The following is a 21509-nucleotide window of genomic DNA, read 5'->3' on the forward strand; positions in this document are numbered from 1 at the left end:
CCCAAGATTTCCATGTGACGGGTGTGAAATTAGCTAAAAAATTAATGCAATTAATCTCCTGCAGTTTTTCGTCAACAGAGGCTTATCCGTTACGAGTTCAAAAACCCCAGAAGACCCCTAAAATAAAAGGAAACTCTCAAAAACCCAAGGGCAAACACGACACTATACATCACCGCTTTGCTGCCTGCCGAAACAAGCAGACAAAAGAGAAATAACCTTTTTTTTTCAACGGATTTTAGACGAGAGCTAATTAATACAAAAAAAAAAAAAACCCTAGCTTTTCGATCCCAGGCGTTAAAAATCCCTCTTCCGCCGCGAAAAATTCGAGGACAGGTTCAGTGAACGCGTGCTCATCGTGTTGTTACTTATGCTCCATTCTTCTTCGAGAAGTTTCAGCGGTTTTGATTGGTGAAGGGATCGAGGGAGGTCGCTGAGTTGAAGAAGATGAAGGCAGCGGCGACGGCGGCGGAGGAGAAGAGCCCGGATTGGTTGCCGGAGGGATGGGCGGTGGAGATCAGAGAGGGGGATGACGGGGAGAAGGTTAAGGTAAAGGCTAAGATTGGATCATTTTGTTATTTTGAGTAGGATTCAGTTTCCTGATTTGTTTTAGATTGGATAGGGTTTCTTCATTTGGTCAAAAAGAGGGTGAGAAAACTTTTGATAGATTGTTAATTGTCACTTTTTCAGTATAGCTGAAGCCCTCGATTGGAGTGGATAAGTGTTGGTGAATGGTGAATGATGCAGTTGATCTTTGATGTTAATTTTTGGTCGCTGATTGCTGTTAATCTTTGGTTAAGAAACTTGCTTATCAAAAGATTATATTCTGTTTGGCTTAGAAAAATGATTCTTTAAACGTTTGGGAATAAAAGTCAGCATTTTGAGAGGGAATGTTTATAAAAATGTTTCATGAGATGGTCTCTTTAATAAAAGTATTTTGAGTTTAGATGAGGGAGGCCTTTGAATCTAGGTGTAAGTTAGAAATATGAATTTTTTGAGGCCAAATAGACAATTAAGAAAGAATTTGGGGTCTAATATGACAAAACCCAAGTTTATTTTGGTCTTGTTTTGGGAGGGGAGGTGTGTGGATGAAGTGTTGGTGACTGGTGAATGAAGAAAATTGACCTTTGGTGGTGATTCTGATTTGCTGATAATTACTGCCAAATTTTTGGTTAAGAAATTGTGATTGTAAAAGAATTATTTCGTCCGGATGAGAAAGGAAAAACTGTTTTTTTTTTCTTTCATGTTTGGCAATAAAATTTAGCTTTGCGGGAGGGATTGTTTATAGAAATATTTTAATGTTTAACTCTATTGATGGTTTCCTTAACAGAGAACGATTTGGAGTTTTACCTCTAGTTAATATTTTTAATTGTTTCTCGGAAGTACATATAATGGACAACCTGTTGTCATTAGAGTGTTTCTATGTGATCTTGATGTTAGATCATCAGGAAGAGGAAAGGTACAATCTTCTTATTAGGTTCATGTTGTGCATGGCTTTATGTTTCTGAATTCTCAGGAGGTACTTGCATCCAACAACTAGATATTTCCTTCCACTCACAAAAAAATAAAAATAAAAAAAGGAAAAAAAAGAAAAGGTTGGCTTCTGGTTCATAATAGTTCTCTTTTAATAGTTGAATTTAAATGATTGTTCCTTTTTGTCGGGAGAAGTGTTTGTTTGGAGTCTTAGAGGTGTGCTAGATTCTAGAATGAATGTTTTCTTGCAATTTGTAGAATGTCGACGTAACAAAGTTGTTCATTTCTTTTATTCAAGAACTACTTCAAGTATTTATGAGATATCAGCAAACTCATAAATTGACCTGGCCCTTTGTTTTTACTTGATGTTTAGTTTCTAATCTGACATATTTACATTTGACACAAATAGTGCAAGAGATGGAATGCATATAGTTATATGAATTTGAGATATGATCTCGTTGGTAAATTAGGTAAAGAAGAAAGTAAAGATATTCAGCTCTTTTAATGGCTTGAATGAGCTTTGCTGTTCCCATCCCTCCTCCCCGAACAAAAAACTGCAGGTTCACATTTATGTATGAAACAACAAAACAATCATGTGAACCATGTGACATGTATGATGGGAAAATTTAGAAGTTCAAAGAAAATTTTCTGAGATACCCACAATAATTCTTAATGCTGTGTTCAGATTAGCTGCGTATTCACCATATTGAGTAAGTCCCAAGAAATAGTTGGGAACCTTGGACGACCTATGTAATAGTTATATATGACATTTTTATTTGTTGCTACATAGATACTCCTAACTTGATAAACATAAGTTTCATGTTTCCATGAAAGATTCTAATAAGATTGGTTTGCTTTCGATTTATATAAACCATATACTTTCTATTATTGCTTGTGATATTCACTGTCTTGGAGCAATCCTTTTTCTTGGATTCTCTGAGTATTTGAATTTTCTACAAGGGAAAGGCATTGCTGAGATGCGCTTCGGGAAAAAGTTAATTCAATTGAAGCAAGCGACAATGAAGGGGTTATCTTCATTTCTTTCTTTTTTATTATTGTAAACCAGGCTTATGAAATCCTGGTAACCATATGAAAGTCTAGATTCTTAAACTGCAGAGAATCCTATCTGAAGCAACAAAGCATGTAGCATTGTCAAACTCTAGTTTGTTATATGCAGTATGACACAATGTAAATGCATTTTCAATCAAAATAACGTGATTAGTTCATTTTATCAAATTATTACAAAGCTTGCTTTCCTGACGTATCCTTGATTTATTTTCATGAAGATCAATGTTCATAAAGATTGATTGTGAACAACACTTTTGATAATTACTTGTTGGTAAAAGCAAGCCTATGCATGCATGTGGTAAATCATGATTCTGGAAAAAAAATTTAACAATTTGGATGTTTTTGTATTATTATCCGACTAGTATATTGGCACGTCATCTGCAAATGCATGTGCAAGTTATATTAAACTTTTGTCTAAATAGTTCTTGATATTGCATGTTAATTATGGTTAATGTGTATTTGAGTACTTCTAGTCAAAAAAAAAAGTCCATAACGCACATGATCAAAATAATAAAAATTTATTAAAACGTATGTATATCTTCTATGCGTCTAAAAAGTTATTATTGTATCCTTCATTTTAATGAGAGGAACAAGATCACGCTTAAAATTCATATAATAGTTTATTGAGAATTATTTATAATATGCCATTACCTATCTTACATTGTGTTGCATCTTTATTTTTCAGATTATATGATCTTTACAAAGGTCATGCATGAAATTTTAAATTTAAGAAGGCGATGAACTAAGTTGCATAGAAACGGGCACGAGTACTGGTACGGGTGCGAGTACGGGTAGGGGACACGACAAAACTGTAAAATGTTGGGTACGGGGACACGACTATATATATATAATTTCGATCACATTTTTGAGTTTATTTTATCATATTGATTATCGTGAATTGTAAACTACTCATTTTTTATTAGACATCTAAACGACCCATTAACTATGTAGTTTTGAACTTGGGTATGGACTGAAACGAACCCGACCCGTATCCCATTAGTTTCAAAAGACGGATGTAAAGTGTAAGCTCTACGTCCAGGAAGTCTTTGACAAGTGTTTTAAATTAACACATATATCGTATTGAGTACATGTTGTAATAAATGCATGCATATATTCAAGAAGTGCCCATGTAGTTTGGGTACGGGAACGTGTCGGGTACGGGTACGGCTTCAATGATGAAGTACCCGGGTAACATAGGCGATGGAGGAATGAAAGTAATGGAACCTTCTAGAGAGGAGAGCGAAATTTAAAATTTGAAAAAGAAATGGAGGAATTGAAAATTGAAAGTAATGTAACCTTCTGGGGGGGGGGGATGGAAATTTGAAAAAGAAATGGAGGAATTGAAAATTGAAAGTAATGTAACCTTCTGGGGGGGGGGGGATGGAATCCACATCAATCATATGTTGATAAATGACCAAATTGCCCTCAACCTTTACTAAAATGACAATCTAATCTTTGACAAATTGAAGAACTACTTACCTATTCCTCCAAATATGACCCCCACTATATTTTTTATTGAGTAGTGTAGGTGTATATTTTGTGATGGTGCTGATGGTTGCTGACTCTTGGGTGTGCAAATTTACGTTACTGATCACACATTCACATTTATTTTATTCATTTTGAATCAATTTGAAAGAGAAACTTATTTTGGATTTTTCTTAAGAAGAACTTTAGGTACTATGAATTGATTTAAGTACCATGAGGAATCACCTAGGGTAATCAAGCCTCTTGGGGAATTAAATGGGTCTTAAACATATGTTGAGAAGTGAATTAACCAAAGCTTAATATTTTAGGTACCGGGCACGATTTTATATTTAAATCTATCATACTTACTAATATGTGAGATTATACGCACATATGAATTCCCAACTTTCCCCTTTATTTGTGAGTATAGCTAAATCATCCATGTAAAACAATATATTCTCAAATAGCAATTTTAGATGTTATACATCATCAATGTATTCATTGACTTTGGTCTAAACTCGTAACTACGGATACAATGACAGGCTACCAACATCTGTTGGACCTTGCACTATGTGTGGACTAACCATGCCTTAGTAACCCTGACTTGGTTAAACTGACATCCATGGAACACTTGGAATGCTAACACTCGTAGAATCCTCCTCTATGTATGGGTGACTAGGCATTTTGGTGGGTTATCTAGATCCATCACTCTTCTGACACCATCAAACTTCACTTTGGTCTTTGCAGGCTTATTTCATTGCAAATGGAAGCATAGAGCCATACAACCATCCAATCCGCAAAGATGGAAGAAACTGAAAACATAGGAAAAGAGAAGTTTTTTTTTTTATTTGGGGGGGGGGGGGGTAAGAAGCCTTCTAGTAGATTTTATGATCGGATGACCTCATAAATATGCTTATCAGGATAGTGGACATTCTCACACGATTTATAGGAACCTACATGACTGCTAAGTCTGACACAATAGTCATTATTACCTATTTTGGTAAGAAATATGATGTTTTATTGTTCCATCTTAATTTGGAATCATATGGTTCAAGTTCCTTCCAATGTCTCCTTACTAAATTTATCTTTGTGCTCAATTTACATGAGACAATCCTATCTATCATTCTCCCCTTCTCGTAGATCTCCCAATTCTCTTTTGTCCACAATTCTCTTTGAAGTTTTTTCCTACCTAAGATAGGGTGCCTCACATTTATACTGTTTTTTAAAAAAATGGGTCAAATATTCATAGAACCTTGTCTATAGCCATTCCGATCTTTTTGAAGAAAGACTTAGTTCCTCACGCGATGATCGTCTTATGTGAGATATCTACCTTAAATGAACCCTATTCATAAATTGCAAAACTCTTCTCTTTTTGTTCACCATAGGCTTGCCATTTTCAAGTGTTCGGGAGTGTATACACTTCAAAGCAAAGGACTTACTCATGCCCAGCATGTCTCTTACTTCGTACCTTCACGACACATGCTTGGCACTCGTTGTATTTTAGGATGTTGTTGGTTCTAAAAGAATATTGTGTTGTAACCCCGTTGCATTTATGCAAAAATTCCTAAAGATTGCATTTTTGAACATTGAAGGCCAATGTCCTAAATTGCATGGATATGGGTACGAGTATAGATACATGTATGAGACATGGAAATTTTTTTAAGGGTAGGGTACGGGGACATGGTTGAAGGGACATGGTTAACTTATGGGCCGGAATCATAGTTCTGGATGAGATATGCAAACGACCCTTTTAAATCGTAGCTTTGAAATATGTGGGCTAAATCGAAACCAGCTCTTGTCCAAGAAGTTTCAGAAAGTGGACATGAGGTCAAGGAGCATATGGTTGGTGTTTTGAGTTAAAACATGTATTGTATCATTGAGTACACGTCTGAATAAATGTATGCCTATATTCAGTGTCTAAGAACTGTTGGTCTTGGGTACACGTTGATACTTAAACGTCTCAATGAATGTATGCCTATATTCAATGAGTGTATAAGAAGCATTGGTCTTGGTACGGGTGGATATGGGTACAAGATGTGTTGAGTACAGTTACGGCTTCATGATAGAAGTGTCGATGTGTTACCTTCACGAAGTATATGTTGTAACTAGCAAAATAGACTGTTCAAGCTCTTTAATACCCATGATTGTGGTATAAGTGATTTTTAGACTAAATTATTGTAATCTATCATGTTTAATAAAGATGACTACATATTGTACTCTTTTTGTGAGTACACTAAATTTTTAATTTTAAATAGCTTATGTTTGTGTACAAAAAGATTTACATGACTTAGTCCTGATGAACTTTAGTGAACACTCTGGATATTAAGTATGTCATAGTAAACAGAAATCTTTCAAATATTTCAGTAGTGTGACAGCGGCACTTCTAAACAGTGTGTATATGTTTTTATCTTGTAATGTTACACTTCTCCTGCATGTGAACACACATTTTTATTTCAGTAGTGTGAGAGCAGCACTTCTAAACAGTCTGTATTTTTTTATTTTGTAGTGTTATATATCTCCTGTGCCTGAACACACGTTTTATTCAAAGCAAGAGGTTTTGCATCATCATGGAGTTACAAAGGTTGATGGTCATACATCTGATGCAGCACCCATTTCTAAACATAACGAGATGGATGTAAGCTTTATCCCATAAAATTGTGCTCTCTCTCTCTCTCTCTTCTCTCTCTTTTCTCTCTTCTCTCTCTGTTTATCTATCTCAAATTTAAGCACTCTATTATATCTTAGGTGGCGCCGCAGGTGAGAAATTCACCAGAATGGTTACCACATGGATGGATTCTGGAAATTAGAGCTCGACAGACTGGTGATAAAGCGGGACAGAAGTATAAGGTATTACTTGATCTTTCTATTTATTTAATTTTAGCTGATAACCAGACTAATGTATATATCTTTATTTCCGGAGGCCATTGTTAGTTTTCGTCATTCATCATACTTATTTTTCGTATATTTCAAATTGGAAATAGGTTATCTTAGACGAGAGTTCCTTTCAGAAAAGGCAAGATGACACGAGACCACCTTCAACTTCTAATAGAAAGTTAACATAAGTGTTGTTTAGGATTTAACTGCAATTCCATCATTAATGGCTCACTTAGAAATCCTTTCATCAGTCAAACATTCACACATTTGCGCTGCAATAAACAGTTTGCTTGATTTTGCATTTTAATTAATACTCAGTGGGCAGAATCTAGCATATAGAAGGCATCTTAGTTATTGTTTTTCTTTTCTATAAAAGAAATCGAGGCAGCATATCAAAGTTAATCTGGTACAGATTGGTTATGTTATATTTGGCGGAAGTCAAAGGTAATTCTATAATATCAACCTATTCTTAGTGCTTTGTTAGCTTACTTTTCATCAAATCAATTCTGGATGCTTTATTTACTTGTATGAAGGATTTGGAATCAATTTTTTTCCTCCTTGTAGGTCTTCATTTATTAATGCACCTGATACACTAAGCAACCAATTTTTGGATTTGCAGGAAAGGAAATCAATTTTTTGTGAAACAGTGGACTGAAACTAGTAAGGCAACATTTGCATAAATCCTGTAAATGGGAGAAGCAGGCCTTAAGATGTTCAAACTTAACTGAATTATTGGGAGGCTTATGCTAAAACTAGCTACTGGCTTGTTTTTTCTAGAAAAGTTAAATCATACAAACTTGCACAATGAAAGAAAAGTTAAGAAAAAGAATCAGAAAGGGAATAATAAAGAGAATTTTCTGAATTGCTTGTAAGACTTTATATGTATCGGAAGTTATTCAGGTGAAAGGTGTTTGGTGTTTGCTAGTGTTAGCTGGAAACCTCCTTTTTTCCTACAAAACTTTGCTGTGTTGCTGTGTCGGTCACTCTGTTACGAACGACACTTGGATACATATGTGGCTATATCCCATTACTTAGACATGGCTCTTGTAAAGAAAAAAAGCTAGAGTATTGTTTGCAACAGGATCCATAACGGAAGAATTGACACAAAGAGTTTTAAGCAGTGTGATGTTTTCTTCTCCAGTGTTATCCATTACGCTTCTTTATTATGGCATGGCATCTGAAGAAAGTGTTACAGAAAGCTTATTGCTCAGTGCCTCAGTTAAGGATGGGATTGACTATGTAAGTGTAACAAGCATATTTAAAGAGAGGCTGTTGCTCCACTGACTATGGGATGATTATATGTATGTTAATAAATATACATGCAAGTAGACATGATCCTGTATCCTACTTTCTAAAAACTCGTTTCTGACAGTTGATAGTTGCATGTTTGACATTCACACACCTGACACCCATATCCGATGTCTGGCACTGGCAGTCGCCTTTAGTAAAGCTGAATGGGAAAAAAGAAACATGTTGTTGATCACATAAAATTTGAATAAAGACTTTACTGTTGTTGTCTATGCATTAAAATGATAAAGCTCTGAGTTTGAATTTATAGACATTTTATAGACATTTTTTAGCATTAATCCATTTTATGAACTTGTTTTCCCAATGTTTTTCCTGTCAAGCCACGTTGACATTTCACTTTGAAGTTCGTAAGATTATAATCTACATGATAAATGTGCATATAATCATATTTTAGTGACGAGAATGTGCAGGCAGTTAGAAGGCGTAAATATGTGACAACTTACCACCCGCGGGTGGCCTCGTGGCTAGCAGCCCCATGGGGAGCGACTCGGCTCCTAGGGCCTCGTGCCCATGCTAGTCTCGAGTTCGATTCCCGTCAGCGATTCACCTGTTGTCCACGCTCTAAGGGTGGGGTAGAGACCGGGGTTTTACCTTGTTGGTACCCCAGCCTGGTAGATAGGGGTCCGGTTGGGTCGTCTTGGTCCACACACTGCTCGCCCTGTGCAAGTGGGTCGCGTTGGTCCTGGCACGTGGGGATGAGCCCCTAATATTTGGGCGAAGCTCCTTGCAGTTGTGGGGGGATCGGGGGGACTCGACCTGTGGTCTCCGCCAGACCCAAAAGTGGGGCGCTGGAGTGCTAACCGGGGTTCCCTCGTTACCAAAAAAATATATATATATATATATGTGACAACTTCTACTCTACTAGTTTGCTCACTTCTCCCTTGAAATATGTTGAGACTCCAGTACAGTGCGTTTGACCACTGGTGCTTCTTTCCTTTTTTCCTTTCTTGCAGAGTTACTTTGATCCCTTTTCTGGATCCCGATTCTATTCTAAGGCAGAGGCACTTCGGTTTCTCAAGTCAAGAGACCCATGTACTCCTACATCCGGAGAGAAAAACCGCTTTAAAGCAAACACGCCAGATAATGTCTGCACTTAGTCAAATCTTCTGCATTCATTTCTTTTTATTGTTTATTATGTTCACGTACTCCTTATGAGATGGAAATTTCTGATTATTCATTTTTATCACTAGGTCATTTCTCAAATTGAGTATTCCCCGGATGGGTTGCCTCATGGTTGGATTAAAGAAACAGTGTTCAGAAAATCTAAGAGCAGGAGTACGGGAATAAAAAAAGACCCGGTATTATTCGTTACAACCTCTGTTTTCTTTCTTGCTTTATAATTTCAGTTTCTTAAATAATTTATAAGGGAAATTAGTTTAACAATTCACTTGATAAATTCCAAATTTGTTCTTTAGTCATGACTTTACAAATTTTGTTAGTTTTAAAGAATGTCATTTGATTTCTATTGCAGGTACCTTCATATTCTTAACGTATATTTTTCACTACTAATGTACACACCACCATTGATGACAATATCTTTTTTGGCTACGCCAAAGAAAGTAGCTAGTTCTACCATTAATGATTTTCCTTTGATTTTTGTGCAAAAGTTCCAAAGAACGTTGCCATCCCATGTAAGCAAATCCCTAGTTGGCAAGGTAAAAATCTGTGGAAGTATATAATGCTACCTCTTAAATTAGTCAGTCAAGAGTTGCACTGGAAGTGGAAGTTTTATATAAGTCAACATGCTGATTTTGGAGGGAGGCAATGTTCTATATACATAACCCACCAATTCCCACATGCATGCATGTACACCAGTACTCACATTTATTCAAATATGAACTTGGATCTGTTGTATTTCGTGTTTGACACACATTTAAGGCTATACTTAGTTCAACATTATCAGTATGTTAGAATTCAACAAACTATGTGTCGTTAGAAAAAAACAGGTATATTTGGAGGATTATGCATGAAAGGAGACGCATTTTTTATTTCTGTCATAAAACATACAAGGATTAATGAGAGTGATTATCTAGATTCATTGTCTCACTGTACTAGGAACATTTAACCACATAACTGGGACTTGGTTGCGGTATTGATTGGAGGGTGTTGCTATGAGCCTATGAGTCTAGATTCACTAAATTGGGAATGTTTTACTGTATAATCAAAACTTAATTCTTGATCCAAATAAAGTTACTGAATAAATCTATGATGGATTAATTAAGCAGAATATCAAAACAACTTGAACTCTTAAGTACTCTAAATCTGTCAAAATAATATTATATGAGATATGAATTGAATTGACCTAGTGATTATGAGCAGTCACATGCAATATTGTTATACAATTCATCAAATGTACTAATGTACATGCATGCAAGTTCTGCTAGGTGTCAATTGCGGACTAATCATTCGTTGGCAATGCCGATGTATTCTTGCCGCATTTGCACTAATGTAAAAATCAACGTGTTTTATAACACAATAACGCGTTTCTTCACGAAATTTGGGTTTCACATTACAGATCATATGGGAAATATGTCGAGGTTTTGTGACACAATATTTTTTTAATGAATAACATGCTTTAGATGTCACGCCTGAGCCCGCTTGCGTGAGGTAAGCTCTGGGACGCACTAAGTGCAACATGTTTTTGCCAAAGATGCCTAGCTAATGTTGCACTTGCTCCCATGGCAACTATTTAAACCCTTCTATATCTAGGCAAATATGATATGTGGGATTATTTGGGGCATCACAATCACCACACCTTTAATAGGTGATGTCCTTATCGGGATATGACAGATTGGTCCATCTAGCATCAGCACCAGATGATATAGATTCTAGAGATGGTTCCTACGGGTTCTATAGGCGGTTCTCACTACGCTCACACGATGTATCACTTAGCCCACATAACACTTAGTTCCACACTTCGTACTGGATAACTCCTCTAATACTATTTAGTATGCTTCGAGTCTGCGAGCTTCTTGAAGTGATATAAGCTTTGGGACTCCTTGAGTACATGTTTCTGGGCGTAACTACTGCTAAAAGTGACTGAGCCAATGTTGCGCTTATTCTTGTGACATAATTATTTAAACATATCTATATACCAACATATATAAGACGTGTGATTATTTAGGGTATCACGTTACGATAATAGAAAACACTGTGTTACAAAGCTCTTTCCGTAACACATGTTATTATGCTTTACGAAAAGACTTTTCCCTGTTGTTTTAATCGTAAAATCCCTTTCTCGCCCTTAAAAAACCGATCAATCTGCAATCTCAATCCCTTGTGCATTTCGTCTGCCCTCACTCCCTTGCAAACCCTAGCTCTGTGAAAATCAATGCCAACGAGGCAATCAAAGCCGACACCGACAAAGCTGATGATGAGGACGATGAAGACTAGAAGCTCACAAAGAGAAGGATCAACATCATTGTAGATGGGGACGACATTAAGGAAAAACAACGATGATGATGACTTGATTTTGCGTCCTTCATGATGTTAAATGCCATATTTCTTGTCGATAACATCGACACGATCGGACGTCAGTAAAAAAGAGATTTGTTGGCTAACAAAGATTGTTGACTTTAGGCAACAACTGAGGACTCCAGTGAAGTTAGTATTGTCATTTTGGATTAATTATATCACATTCTTAGTTAATTATGATTGAAATTCGAGGTTGAGTTACAATATCATTTTTTTCTTGTTAATTATTACTGTTTTATGCTTGATTTTGATTGATTTTGTGAAGTTAATTAGAATTGATATATGAAATTATGTTCGCCATCACTGATTCATGCCAATTCTATTGATAAATTGATAACTGGATTTTTTTGATATTGTTCATTTTTTTGTAAATAGATAATTTGAATTGTGGTTTTGTTCGAATTTGTTTAAAATTATATCTAAAAATGTTAGATCATTTGGGAGAGTATGACATTTGAAGGAAGAGAACCTCTAATATCTTTATTGAAAGTGTGGTAATCATTACATGGCAATGGGTGTAACAAGGCTAAAACATCACTTGGTGACTAGTCGGAAAGAGATTAATAAACATGATAAAGTTACAAAGATTGTGAAAATATCTTATGTGGATTCTCTTAAAGAAATAACGGTAAGCCACATTGGCTTGGTACATTAGGAGGATGGAAGATCTAAGAATAGAAAATATTGCAAGCTAAGTGATAGTACATGTACATGAGAGCAATAGCCTGCCCATGAGTCGTTCATTTAGTCCATTTGAGCAATTTGTCAATCTTTAAGGTCAATAAACAAAGAAGTAGAATGCAAGGTCGTGGCAAGGAAGACCGGTCAATGTATATTTGTTGTTGAAGTGTTCTCATTCAATATCTTCGAGATATCTTCGAGAGAGATGGTAGAGGATATTATGAAGTTGGAAGAGGGAGAGTAAAGGATATTGGGAAGTTATGGTCCATGTTGAAGCAACCTTCTTTCTATGATATTAGGACACAAGTTGTTGAAGCAACCTTCTTTCTATGATATTAGGACACAAGTCTGGAAGATGATGGAGGATGTTATTAAGTTATGGAGGATATTAGAGAGAGATGTTGGAGGATGTTATGAAGTTTGGAGAGAGATAACATATGATATTGGAAAGTTTGGGAAGTTAGGTCTATGTCGAAGCAACTTTTCCTTATGATATAAGGACATGGGTATTGAAGAATGAGATGAAAGGGATAGATACAACAAAGGCAACCCATAAGGAGGCTTAGAAAAAATACGAGTTCCTCTTATGTCGGATGAGTTGTTAGACAAGAAAAATAAGAGCTTGTTTAACTTTTTTGTGAACTTGTCAAAATAGACTTTTTCTATAAGTTGATTTATGCCACTGTATTTATTAAGATCATCAACTTTCCTTTTCATTGTCTTGACAACATAGTGAAGGAGATTGGGGAGCAAAATGCTTAATAAATCATCATTGATAATCATGCATTTGGTGTGAAATGCTTGAGCGAAACTATGGATACAAGTTGATTTATTGGACATCATATGCAACACATTGTATAGAACTCTTATGTTGGAGGATATTGAGAAGATGAAGATATATCATATATCATTATACTCATAAACAGCAATACAGGTGTTATAATTTATACGTAATCATTGTTGGCTCTTGAGTTTGATGAAGAAGTACATAAGTGGGAAGGATCTATTGAGGCCCGCATTACTCGCTTCGCCACTTCCTTCCTAGCATTATAGAGGTTTATTTTAAAGAACATGTTCTCTTTTGATGAGTTCCTCAGTGGAAGCTGAGCAAAGAAGCTGAATGAAGTGAAGGCGAGAACAATCCTTTAATCTAGATCATTTTGGAGTGAAACAATTTTTTTCACCATTACTATTCTACTAGTTTATGTTGCCTCTTCACCATTACTATTCTACTAGTTTATGTTGCCTCTATGCCATTTTTCGATGAGATGATGCACAATGCAAGGAGAAGATTGCGAAGAAGGTGTTTTGTGGGATAAAAAAAGCTAAATGGCTTGTAATCTAATATATAGAGATTGTGGGGTTGTGACATCGACTAATGCAGCTATTTACTATCTTAATTCCAAATATTCTATAGGAAAGGATTTTAGCAAACATCTGAAGGCAAAGAAAAGACTCACTGAGAGCATAGCATGAATGATCCTGACATTAGCTAGAGAGCACAAGCTGATGTTGAAATAGTTCTTATAAGAAGAGGACATGAAAGTTTGGATCTGAGTTAGCTCAGAGGACCTGCTTTCTGTAGTCTAGTCCATGTATTAATTTATGCAATTTTTATTTTAAAGTTTAATTGAACAATTTTGGTGTTTTGTAATGTTAATTTCAATATCTAAATATATAGCTTCTTGGTGAGAAAGTTGGCGAGGATACGTACACTATAGCAATTTGTAATTTGTTCCCCTCGCTGGTGCATCCGGATGCAACTACAATTGGAGCATTTTTCGAGCAAGTAAGAAAAACTTTAATTTTAAAAGTTAGCTTAATATCACAAAAGCTTGTAAGTTGTCATTCATTTATGAAGGTCAACTAAAAGAAGAGATATCATCTGGAGCAGGAAAACCTTTGTTCTCTTGTCTATGTCATGCGCAACACTAAATTATAGGAGAAACATGCGAAGGAAGGTGCGAAAAATGAATTCAATCTTGTTAGAGAAGATGCCTACCGATGATGAGTGGATAGTAGAGGAGGAGACTTGTCACCCAAACGATCCGACTTGGCTCCAATGTTATGGAGATTGGGAGTATGTCAATGTTGTTGCGATTAATAATCTAGTTATTATGAAGAAGACAAGAAAGACTATCGGCAAAGAAACGAAGAGCATAGTTCTTGTAAAATTTTTAGAAAGTTCCGATATTATTTGAATGAGTCTGAGAGATTTAAGCTAATGTTATTCTCACAACATCAAAAAGGTAAGGGGATAGCCGTTGAATATGTAGGCGCTGAGGATTATATCGAGCCTGAGGATGCAAACATCATTCTAGAGGTGTATGATTTAAGCTTCATTTAGTTGCTTTAGAGTTATTGAATAGAGTGATGGGTTTACATGGGTACTGTATTTTTTCATATGATTTATTAGAACTTGAGACTTACTGTAGTGTTTTTCTTGGTGTTATGTTTCAAATGTATTAATGACCGAATGACTGTTAAGAATAAATGCATATGACTTATTTTTGTTGAGAGTTTGTGATGATATGTCTGATAGTTGTGATGTTGTGTTTAAAAATCGTGATGATCCTATTTATTAAAATATTTTGAATGTTTGTGCTATTTAACATTAAATGAATAATAAACTACATAACCTATGTTAGGCGTTACAATTTTTTGCATTTTACATTATGAAAGGCGAGCAAGTTACGAGTTATTGTTATTTTCGATATTGATTTGCGCTCACACATGCATACAACGTGCAAACTGGCATGCTTAGTTGAAGTAAAAGCACTAACTTAAAACATAATATGTACTTACACACGAAGGTCACACATACAACCCACGATATAACCACTTATTTCGGTTTTTGTATGTGCACTAGCATGTACTATGTACTATGTACATGGTTATGTTGATGAATCATTTAGCTAATTTCCAAAAGCTTATGTTGAAAATGGTTCCTACAGAGATGAAAAATTGTTAGTATCAAGTATGTTGGTTTTGGTTATCCATAGATATAAATACACATGCCTACTATTTTCAAATTGATTTCGAGTAGCAGCCATGTTCTTTTGCTAGCTGGTAGCGTACTTGCCATGGTATTCCTTTTAAGTTCTTTTACAACATTTCTAATCCATAAGAAATGAAATTTAGTAGTTTGTGTTCTCTATTTCTATGCATGTTAGTCCCTCTAAAGTAAGTACTCTAATCCATCCAAGAAGTGCTTTGTTTTTATGAACATCTAAAGATCCAATTTAAATGGCATGTGAATTTTGAAGGATGTAAATGGGCAATCACATGGAAATATGTCAGGCATGTGCGAGGCACATGCTTGACCAAGCAAGTAATATTCTTGCTCGAGATTAGATATACAATTAAAATTGAAATCATGTTCATCCCTTATTTCATTAGATAAATCAAAATAACTTTGATCCATAGAAGATAGAGATATCATGAAATTATAACTTATAAGGTAATCTTATGACCAAACATCCAATTGAGTGTTATGTTAAAAATCAAATAAGGAAACATTGAAAAAGATCAAGCACTTTAGAGATTTCACTACATGCTTATGGAAAAAAAATCTAGCTCCCTGACCTCTTGGAGATAGTTAATAGATAAGTTCGAAGCCCAAGCCCCATTTGAATATATGTTGCATATTATCCTTTAATGCATATAACACTTCCTTTAATCTTCTTCCCCTTTTATTAATATCTAGCAGAATCTTTGTTGGAGTAGCTCTTACTTTGAGTAGTCGTTCTTATGTTAGGTCGAGAATCTGATCTAATTTCACGTTTGCTCCACTTGGAAGTATAGATGTACTTTTTTGGCAGATGAAGTTACTTCTTGCAAATTCATAAATTATACATTATTGTTTGGCATATCATAAGTTTAATCAATGCTTTGCATCAATGCTTTGCATACATCAGAAGCTTTTGGATGCTAACATCTAGTAAGTAGGTGCACATATGCACAAGACTTTCTTCTACCATTTCTGACTATCATATGCTTATCTCAATTTCTTGATTAATTTTCTTTATTTACCCTTTATATCTATTACTATTTCTCAGGAATTATCTTGTTCGATAGTTGCATATGCACCTTACATTTACTCTACATCTTTCTTTGTGTCTTCATAGTATGACTTTAAGTTATAGCTTTATCCAAGATACGGTTGAACTAATATACATGTTTGTTACAGTATTACACCGATCCAATCAGCGGGTATGTATTTCGCTCCTTTAAGGAGGCCAAGCAATATGTGAAAACTGGGAAGCCCGGTAAATATGCAATTGGACCTAGGAAAAGCAGTGCAAAGGGATTGTATTCCTTAGAAAAGAAATCCCCTGTAAGTTTACATTTCTGCTTATCTAGCTACTTGTTTCATTATTTGTCGGTCACATAAAAGGTTACGATGTTGCTCTTTTGCTATTGATATCTTTTAGCTGTACTTATTTGATTATTTGTCGGTTGCATAAAAGCGTACAATGTTACTCTTTTGTTATTGATCTCTTTTAGCTTTACTTGTAAATTATCTATACTACTCTTGAAGAACAAAATGAGAGCAAAAAACTATGTAGGAATGGTGAAAAGTTCCTCTTTTCCATAGTCGTCTTTCTGGGAAAAAATATTATTTGTTAAGGGTAGATTGGTAATTTGGATGGAAAAGATGTTTTGTTCATTTCATCCTCATTAAATGCATCTACTCACTTCTCTCTCTTTCTCAAAAATAAAGAAAAATAAAACTTATAATTCCTTTTCAACTAAGTTTGCAGAACATAAAATTTACAACTAATCTACAAATTAGATCTCCGATATTATAGATTATATAAATAAAAGTTGAGGGGGGTGGCCTAGAAGTATGGCAAAGCCATGTCGCTCCCTTGTGGGGGGGGCCTAGGTTTGATAGAAAAAATAAAAAATAAAAAATAAAAATAAAAGTAGAAATAAAAATGAGATTAAAAGTGCTAAAATACTTAAATTAATATTAATTATTGAAATACAAAAATCTAAAAATAGTTGTAATAGTTAAGGTCATTAAGACGAATTATAGAAAATTGAATTTAAGGAAATATTTTCTACATTTATAACTCCAATAAAATCATGATATTTATATTTCTAAATATGTCGGTCAATATTACTTATTTTTATAGAATATTTTATATTAAATTGTTATTTTTATGGAATATTTTATATTAATTTCTATTGTCACGTACATTATGCGCGTGCAATTTAGCTAGTATACCTAAAATCTCTCTAGTATAGGTAAACATTTAGGGTAAATTACACTTAAATACCCTATTGTTTCCTCAATATTGCTTCAAATACCCTAAATTTAAAACCCTGCACTTAAATACCCTAGAGTTTCAAAAAGTTGCTCTTTAATACCCTAATTAAGGTACCAAAGTGCAACTTTTTAGAAACTTCAAATGTAGGGTTTTAAAGTTAGGGTCTATGTTACCCGGGTACTTCTAACCTGAAGCCGTACCGGTACTCGATATGTACCCGTACCCATATCTAGACTCCTTGGAGACTCCTTGCATTTATGCATACATTTAATCGGGCATGTACTCAATTATACAATTCATTTTTTAATTTAAAACACTTGTCATACATTTTTGGGACGTATATCCTACACATCCACTGCTTGAAACTCATTGGATCTAGGTCAGCTTTTGAATTATATGATTTGAAGGGTCGCTTGGATGTCTAGTTCAAAAACTAGTGATTTTCAATTTATAATTTATATAATAAAAGAAACAAAAAATTTTTATTGGAATTTTAATTATCATTCTTGTTCTCATATAAATTATTAAATCCAATATATAATATGTGTAGATAAATATTTGTATAGTTGTGTCCCCCTACCTTACATTTTACAAATTTGTCATGTCCCCTACCCGCACCTCTACCTGTATATATGCAACATAGGTTAGGGTGTTCTGGTGCAATATCGGACAATAGTAGGGTATTTAAGTGTAATTTTCCAAACATTTATATTTATTATCTCTATTAATTTAGTACATCTTAGCACGCTTACCTCTCAGCATATTATAACTTTGTTTTGTAGCTGTCATGTATGTAGTCATGTTATTTGATTGGGAATCACTAGAAAGGTGCTCGTGCCTGCACATATATTTTAGAATGAAATTTTTAGCGTACCACCTGATATTTTTTTCTACCATCGTGCCTTATTAGTTTAGTTAAATTCAAGATAATGTTGTATCTGAATTTATGATAAATTTATTTTAATGTTGTACCTTCACTGGCATATGTAAAATTTTAGAGGTGGCTCCAGTGTATGTTACAGATAGGTATATCTATACAGATACAGGTGCACTCCATTGTGCAGCATCTTATTACTGTTAAAGATAAAGGCTTTTGGGTATCAAGTTCAAACAGGAGCAATTTTTTTTTCTAATTGACAATCTATATAAGAAAAGAAACAAATAAACATAAAATTGTTGTTGGAATTTTAATTTTCATACCATGTGAATGAAAAAACAATATGGGTCTCGTGTAAATTATATTAATTTTTGTATATTAGTATTGGTAGATAGCGTTTTTCCCGTACCCTACCTTTATATTTACCATGTCCTGCACTAGTACTGCACCCGTACCTGCACCCTTGTTGGTGTAACTTAGGTGCCAATGTTTAGTCAGCGCAATATTGATTTTATGTTTCACAAGGTGTTTATTGTTGCCTTTTGCTCCAATTTAATTTTTCATTCAATGTTTTCATCACAGCCTTCTGTTCCAGCCAAAGAAGTGAAATCACAGGCACGTACAGTGCACTGCCTTTCTAAAGAAGAGGCCTCAGCATCAAATGGAGAGAGCACAATTGAGATCAACGAATCGCATGGAGAAGAAAAACCAAAACAAACCAGATCAACAAGGAACAGCTTCAAACCTGAGAATGACAAGCAGAGGGGGGAATTACTCGAAAGGCCATCACATGAAAATGGGATGATAGAGATCAAATCACAAGGAGAAGAAAAACCTAAGCAAAGCAGACTAACCAGAAACAGATCAAAACTTCAGAACGAAAAGAAGAGTGAGGAATTACTCGGAAAGCCGCCAAATGAGTCCTCAAAATCAAATGAAAAGGGGACAACAGAGACCAACAAATCACAACAAGAAGAAAAACCAAAGCGGGGCAGACCACCTAATAAGAGGCCCAGACCTGAAAATGAAAAAGAGAGTGAGGAGTTACTCGAAAAGCCAGTAAATGGGTCAATAGAGATCAATGAAACACAAGAAGAAGAAAAACCAAAGCAAAGCACACCATTTAATAAAAAGTCCAAATCAGAGAAGAAAAAGGAACCAACAAGGCCTGAAACCATTGAGTTAGTACACCAGCAAAGCACACCATTTAATAACCAAGGTCTGGAGAATCATTCTCAGCGGGCCAACGAAATAACACCAGTTACTAAAGAAAGGAAGCTGAGAAAAAGCAAAGGAGCATCAATTGCCGTGCCTCGACGATCATCAAAAAGGTTGGCGGGGTTGGACCCCACTCCTACAACTGAGTTAGTAATATCCAATAGAGACCATAATAATGAAACCAAAGAGCCAGTTCCTTCAGCTGAGCCTGAAACAACAAACACTATAGAAGCAGCTTCTCAAAGAGAGCAGCAGGTTTTGATACCTTCAACAGAGCCTGGAACAATAAACACTGTAGAAGAAGCTTCTCACAGAGAAGAAGTTCCGCAAACAGAACAAACTTCTTCGTTCGCTTTACCTTTTGTTAATGCTTGGGATGATCCATGCATAGAGTTTGCTGTTAAAACTCTTATGGGTGAGATCCCACTGTTGGATGAAGGGCTTGCCATTGAAGAGTACTTCCAGAAGCAGCGAAGCACAGCAGAAGCGTCAATAATGCCCTCGACTTCTAATAACCAAGGTTTGGACACTGGAAAGCTAGTTGGCCCTGAAGAGCTACCAAAAGAGCTGCATTTTTCTGTTAATAATGATGAGGGTAAGTCATGTTCATTGGAGAATGGAATGCCTTCAAAATCAAATGCAGAGGCATCCAGAGTTAGAGGTTAGAGGGTTTCGTCATTGAGAAGATAAACCTTTGTTGTGAAGTATAGAAGAGCAATTTGCCCCTTTTTAATTTGGTTATATTTTGTCTAATTTCAGTTGGGAGACTCTTGGGGAAATAGTTTTCTTGTTGAAGTGTTTATGGTTAAGTTTATGATGCCTTCAAATGCAGAGGCATCCAGGGTTAGAGTTTTAGAGGGTTTGGACAGTCAGAAGGTATATACCCAGCTTTTAGTTTGTTATGAAGTATAGTAGAGCAATTTACCCCTTTTTGCTGTAATTTTGTCTAATTTCAGTTGGGAGACTCTTGGGGAAATTGTTTAGTTGTTGAACTGTTTATGGTTAGTTTAAAATGGAAGGTTAATTTTTGTGGATTTGCCATGCATATGGTTTCTAATCGTTAATTCACTTTTTCCTTTTTAGTCTCATTTTAAAGATTTTTCTTTTCTTGTTATTTTGGATTGTAAAAAAATGCAGGTAGTGTTGTTTCTTATTTACTTGCCTTTTTTTCCAATTTCTGTAAATGTTGCACATGTAAGAGGATCATGTGCCTTCTAAGTGAAGGATTGTGTATAATTTTCTTGTAAAATCTAATAGAGCAGATCGTGCTAAGTAGTAAAATGATGTTAAATTAAATGAGGGGCAAAACTTTGCCACCGCTAAATGTTCATTAACAAGAAAATTTAATAGAGCAGATTGTGCTAAGTAGTAAAATGATGTTAAATTAGGGGCAAAACTTTGCCACCGCTAAATGTTCATTAGCACATGTATATTTGGAGCTTGACATGGGAAGCAATGAGACGAGCTGATACTTGGAAGGCCATTTACATCAGTTAGAAAGCATCATTTTAATCTAATTGAAAACATCATGAGAGTTCATCTTCTCAAAATCAATGTGGCAATATAAAACCAAAGAAAACAATTAATACTAAAGAAAATTCATGTTGGACACTTCATCCATGGTTCTTATTTTTTTCACCAAGCCTGCTCAGTTTTCAGGATATTTTAAAAGCTTATAGATGATATTTCAAGAAGACTGACTTGCTGAAAGCATATGAATAAGAGAATGCAGATAATATTTACGAGAAAAGTTGAGAGAGGGATGGTAACAGTCATAGTTATAGTAATCCCCGATAACA

At 35.2% G+C, this 21509-nt stretch overlaps 1 protein-coding gene across 1 annotated transcript; it reads left to right on the forward strand.

Moving 5' to 3' along the window:
* On the forward strand, window positions 228–20749 carry LOC109819848 (methyl-CpG-binding domain-containing protein 13). The gene is made up of 7 exons (XM_020385796.1): window positions 228–546; window positions 6509–6637; window positions 6748–6849; window positions 9138–9269; window positions 9375–9482; window positions 16529–16675; window positions 19075–20749. Exons 1-7 carry the CDS (start codon window positions 445–447, stop codon window positions 20374–20376), a joined length of 2022 nt encoding a protein of 673 aa, XP_020241385.1. The 5' UTR covers window positions 228–444; the 3' UTR covers window positions 20377–20749.

Source organism: Asparagus officinalis, chromosome 1 (assembly GCF_001876935.1).
Source record: "Asparagus officinalis chromosome 1, Aspof.V1, whole genome shotgun sequence".
NCBI classification, from domain to species: domain Eukaryota; kingdom Viridiplantae; phylum Streptophyta; class Magnoliopsida; order Asparagales; family Asparagaceae; genus Asparagus; species Asparagus officinalis.

Coding starts and splice junctions, on each gene's coding strand:
- LOC109819848 (XM_020385796.1), top strand. CDS start 445: ATGAAGGCAGCGGCGACGGCGGCGGAGGAGAAGAGCCCGGATTGGTTG. Junction 6,850..9,137: donor AAGCGGGACAGAAGTATAAG/GTATTACTTGAT, acceptor CCTTTCTTGCAG/AGTTACTTTGATCCCTTTTC. Junction 16,676..19,074: donor CCTTAGAAAAGAAATCCCCT/GTAAGTTTACAT, acceptor TTTTCATCACAG/CCTTCTGTTCCAGCCAAAGA.